Source organism: Neofelis nebulosa, chromosome 11 (assembly GCF_028018385.1).
Source record: "Neofelis nebulosa isolate mNeoNeb1 chromosome 11, mNeoNeb1.pri, whole genome shotgun sequence".
NCBI classification, from domain to species: domain Eukaryota; kingdom Metazoa; phylum Chordata; class Mammalia; order Carnivora; family Felidae; genus Neofelis; species Neofelis nebulosa.
This window is the reverse complement of record NC_080792.1, coordinates 14,694,756-14,699,070: the sequence shown is the minus strand read 5'-3', so window position 1 is coordinate 14,699,070 and position 4,315 is coordinate 14,694,756. Positions and strand designations below refer to the sequence as shown.

At 36.7% G+C, this 4,315-nt stretch overlaps 1 protein-coding gene across 8 annotated transcripts in view; it reads right to left on the bottom strand.

Annotated features, from left to right (window-relative positions):
• Nucleotides 1-4,315, bottom strand: part of PIGN (phosphatidylinositol glycan anchor biosynthesis class N) — a 105,186-nt gene that overhangs the window by 8,715 nt on the left and 92,156 nt on the right. For 7 of the 8 annotated variants that reach the window (XM_058691896.1, XM_058691902.1, XM_058691899.1 and 4 more), the window contains one exon: nucleotides 2,146-2,188. The exons of the other annotated variant lie outside the window; for it this stretch is intronic. In XM_058691896.1, the coding sequence (XP_058547879.1) occupies nucleotides 2,146-2,188 (43 nt within the window). The remainder of the gene's footprint in view (nucleotides 1-2,145; nucleotides 2,189-4,315) is intronic. 8 annotated transcript variants of the gene reach the window in all.

The following is a 4,315-nucleotide window of genomic DNA, read 5'->3' as shown; positions in this document are numbered from 1 at the left end:
ACAAAAGGTATTTGGATTCAGCTGGAAAACAATGTTTTAGGATTATGGGTTTCAGATTTCTGACCTCTTATAACCAATATCTAACTAGAAGCTAGAAGAATATGCCCTTTCCAGGAATTTTTCCTTGGACTAAAGCTAGGTATAGCATTACCATTCAAATGAACACAAAAGTGACATTTATGAATAACTAGAAATAAAGATAACTAACTTAATTCTTTTTTCAGTAAGCTCTATGCCCAATGTGGGGCTTGAACTCATGGCCCCGAGATCAAGAGTCACAGGGTGTACCAACTAAGCCAGCCAGGTGCCCCAAAGATAACCAATTTTAATAAAAGACACTATGTAATACCAAAGACCTATGTGGAAAAAAGCCATAACATCCATTTATCAACAAATATTTATTGCAGTGTACTATGTGCTAATCACTGTGTTAGATCCTACAAATAAACTCTCTTTCAGGAGTTGTATAATCTAGTGAATTCAACAAAATTATTAGGTGTGTGTGTGTGTGTGTGTGTGTGAGAGAGAGAGAGAGAGAGGGAAGAGTGTTATCACTAGAAAACACAGGCAATTATGGGAGCATAGAAGAAGGGGTACATACCCCAGATGGAGTAGAAGGGAAGGCTGTCCCAATAAAAGGTCTACAAATCTAAGTAAAAAGTAATAGTCAGTTGAAAGAGGAGTCTGAGGACATCAGAGAAGTATGTTCCTGCGAGAGGGAATAACCTATATAAATGCCAAGAGTCCAGGCATAGCGTGGCAAGGCCAATGTGAGGCTGGTGTGGAGAAAACACGGTGCGAGGTGATGCGGGTCAAGTAAGCAGAAGTTAGGCCACAAACGGCTTTGTAAGCTAAATTAAGCAATATGACTCTTTATAAAATTAATCAGAATTTAAATTCCCTTCTGTTAACATGTCTTGTTTATTGGCCCCTTTTGAGAAAAATTGAAAGCTGATTTGTCCTGACATTATTATGTGTAATCAATTTCATAAATATACTGGATATCCAGTTCAATGGAACACAAAAATGCTCTCATCTAAATCAAGTGACTAGGAATCTGATTTGGGAAGTTAATGCTATTTGGTGTCTCTAATCAGTTCTAGCATAGGATGTTGTATAGTGAAGAATTAGTTTTGCCCAAAGAGAGGTCTGGCCTTTGCCTTCAGTTACTTGGGGTGACATCTAGGCCCATGGGATGTCATGCCTGATGGGTGTATTTGCCTGGAGCCTTAGCCACTGGACAATCTTATTTTGGGGGCTTTGGGCCATGTGGTATCAGTTCCACCTCTAGAAGGGCTGGACGTTAAAGGTCAGCCAGGGGAACAAAATGTGATTGATCCCCATTAAAAAGTTGACACGGGGGCTCTGGTGAGCCTGGTTGGCAGGACTCCCTGTGTACGTCACACATGGATGCTGTCATGACTCCATAAGGACAAGAGGACCAGAGGTCCCCTCCTAGACTCTGCCTTCTGAGTTTTTTCCCTTGGCTAACTTCAATCTGTATCCTTTCCTATAATAAACCATAACTGTGAAAATAACAATTTTCAGTGAGTTTCATCCTTCTAGCGAATTATCAAACCTGAGAGCAGTTTTGAGAACCCCCTGAACTTGCAGGTGTAAAGTATGTTCTTTTTGTGAATATACTCCATACGAGAGGCTCACCTACCTGCTCTTTACTCAGAACTCACTTATTAGAGCCATCAACTTGGTAACATCTTCCAACTTAAAAAGCTCTATTTCCTCTTTGCTTCCTTCCTTTCCTCCCTTCTCTCAATCTGAGAGAAGGGTTAAAATAATCAACATTTCAAGCACGGAAATGATGTATTACCTATATCTAAAGTTAGCTTTTCCTGTTAACTTCCTATGGAAGGTTCATTTCAGACATAATGCACCATGGAAGACTAGGTATAAAATGACAGATTGAAATAAATCAAGTGGGAAGACTTCTGATACCTTCAGAAGAACACCCTTCCTGCACAAGTCATATAAAAAGAAAGTAATTTATATGTGTAAATTATGCCAGTACTTTTAACTTAATATCTAAGGATTTCATGTACAGAAATGCATTCAGATTTCTCTTGATTAAATTAAATCAGCACTTAACTTCTCAATCTTATTTACACTGAATATCCAATAATGCCTTACCAAAGCCATAATGTCTGATATGACGAGAACCATGAGAAAAAGGCTGGAAAAAAATAAAGATAGATTACACATAATAGAACAGGCACATTTTAAAAGCACCACAAAATAAAAATTACAACAACCAAATAATCCAATATTCTGTTAGCACTTTTTCTTCTGAGAATACTACTTTTTTGGAAAAGAGCTCTTTTCGTGTTATCATTGGCAACTGACATACAGTGACGGGCCGGAACCCAAAAATGTTATTTAACATTTTGAATATTTATTTCAACAGTAGGAAAGGGACACGAATTATGATTTTTTAATAAAGCTTTTTACCTTGAGATAATCACAGGCAATTACAAGAAATAATATAGAGGGATCTCAGGTACCCCTTGCCTAGTTCCCCCCAAGGTAATATCTTACAAAACTATCGTACAGTATCGCATCAAGGATATTGACAGTGATACTGTCAAGATACAAAACATTCCCATCATTACTAGGATCCCTCATGATGCTCTTTTAGGCCACATCTATCCTCCCTGCACCAACCCTCTGCCTAATCCCATGAGAACCACTAACTCTTCTCCATTTCTATAATTTCATCATTTCAAGACTGTTGTGTAAGTCGAATCATTTATGTAATACTTTGTGACCTTTTGGGAATCTATTTTTTTCCATTCAGCTTAATTCTCTTGAATTCATCTGAGGCACTGTATGTATCAATAGTTTCATCCGTTTTATTGCTGTGTAGTAATCCATTTGTGGATGTACCACAGCCTGCTTAACCATGTTAAGCACTGAAGGACATTACAAATAAAGCTGCTATAGACACCTGGGTACAGTAGATTTCTCTGGGAAAAATACTACAGAGTGCAATTGTTGGATCTTATGGCAGTTGTGTGTTTAGTTTTATAAGAAACTAAAACTCTTTTCAGAGTGGTTATACCATATATGTTCTCATTTGTAATATCTGAGAGCAATTTCTTGGCATCTTCACTAGTTTTTGGTGTCACTACTTTTTATCTTAGCTATTTTGATTGTTGTGCAACGATACCTCACTGTGGTTTTAATACGCATTTCCTTAATCATTAGCAATGCTGAACATCTTTTCTTCAGCTTCTCTGCCATCTGTATATGCTCTCAGGTCTTCTGTTCATTTTGTCATTAAATTGTCTGGTGTGTACTGTTGAGTTTTGAGAGTTCTTTACATATTCCAGATAGTAGTCCTTGGTCAGATACCAAGGACTGTTTGTAACTATGCTCTGCCAGTATGGGCTTGTCTTTTCATTCTGTTAACAGGGTCTTCTCTTTTGCAGAGCAAAAGCTTTTAATTTTCATCAAGTCCAACTTATCAATTATTCCTTCTATGGACCATGGTTTTGGTGTCAAGCCTAACTCTCTTCCTAGGCCAAATCTCAAAGATTTTTCTTTGATGCTTTTCCTAAAAGTCTGAATCTGTGGTTCATTTTGAGTTAATTTTTATGTAAGATGTAAGATTTTGGTCAAGGCTTAAAAAAAAAATCACAGCATGCCTACTTGATTTCCTTAACAAGGCAATGAAAAATTTAATGCTCATGGGTAATACAGAATCTTAGCTTTTTTAGTTGAAGAAATGGACAAATTTCCCTCCGCATTAAGGTATCACAGCAATTAGATAATAAAAGGGAGAAAATGCAAATCCTAAAATCAACTGGTGCTTTTCTCATAAGTCCAAATAGAAAACAACAATGGAAAGTGTTCATAGAATTTTAAATTTCTATATACACTACAGAGGTGCAAGAAAGCTGCAGATTTCTCTCATCTCATTTATAAATTTAATGTTCTAAAAAAGTCTTTGCTCCCAGGCAAACTCATGTGATCAATTATTGAATTTCATTACACAATTCCATTTCAACTAGTCTAAAATCAGTGCTCCTAGTCTAAAATAATCCTTGACTTCTTTTTAAGACATAATTGTTTTTCTAACTATAGGTCTGAAATATAGAAATGTAACTCAATAGTTCACATACATAGATATGTAGCACAAGTCACACTTATCCTAAGTGAAGTGCTGTTACCATTCAAAGCAAGTCTGATGTAACAGACATACAAGAAGTATGTTAAACTAAGAGTTTGTGGAGAGCGCAAAGGTCATTCAGTACAACCTTCTGTCCAAAGTATCAATTCTGAAAGTAGTAATCTCGATGAA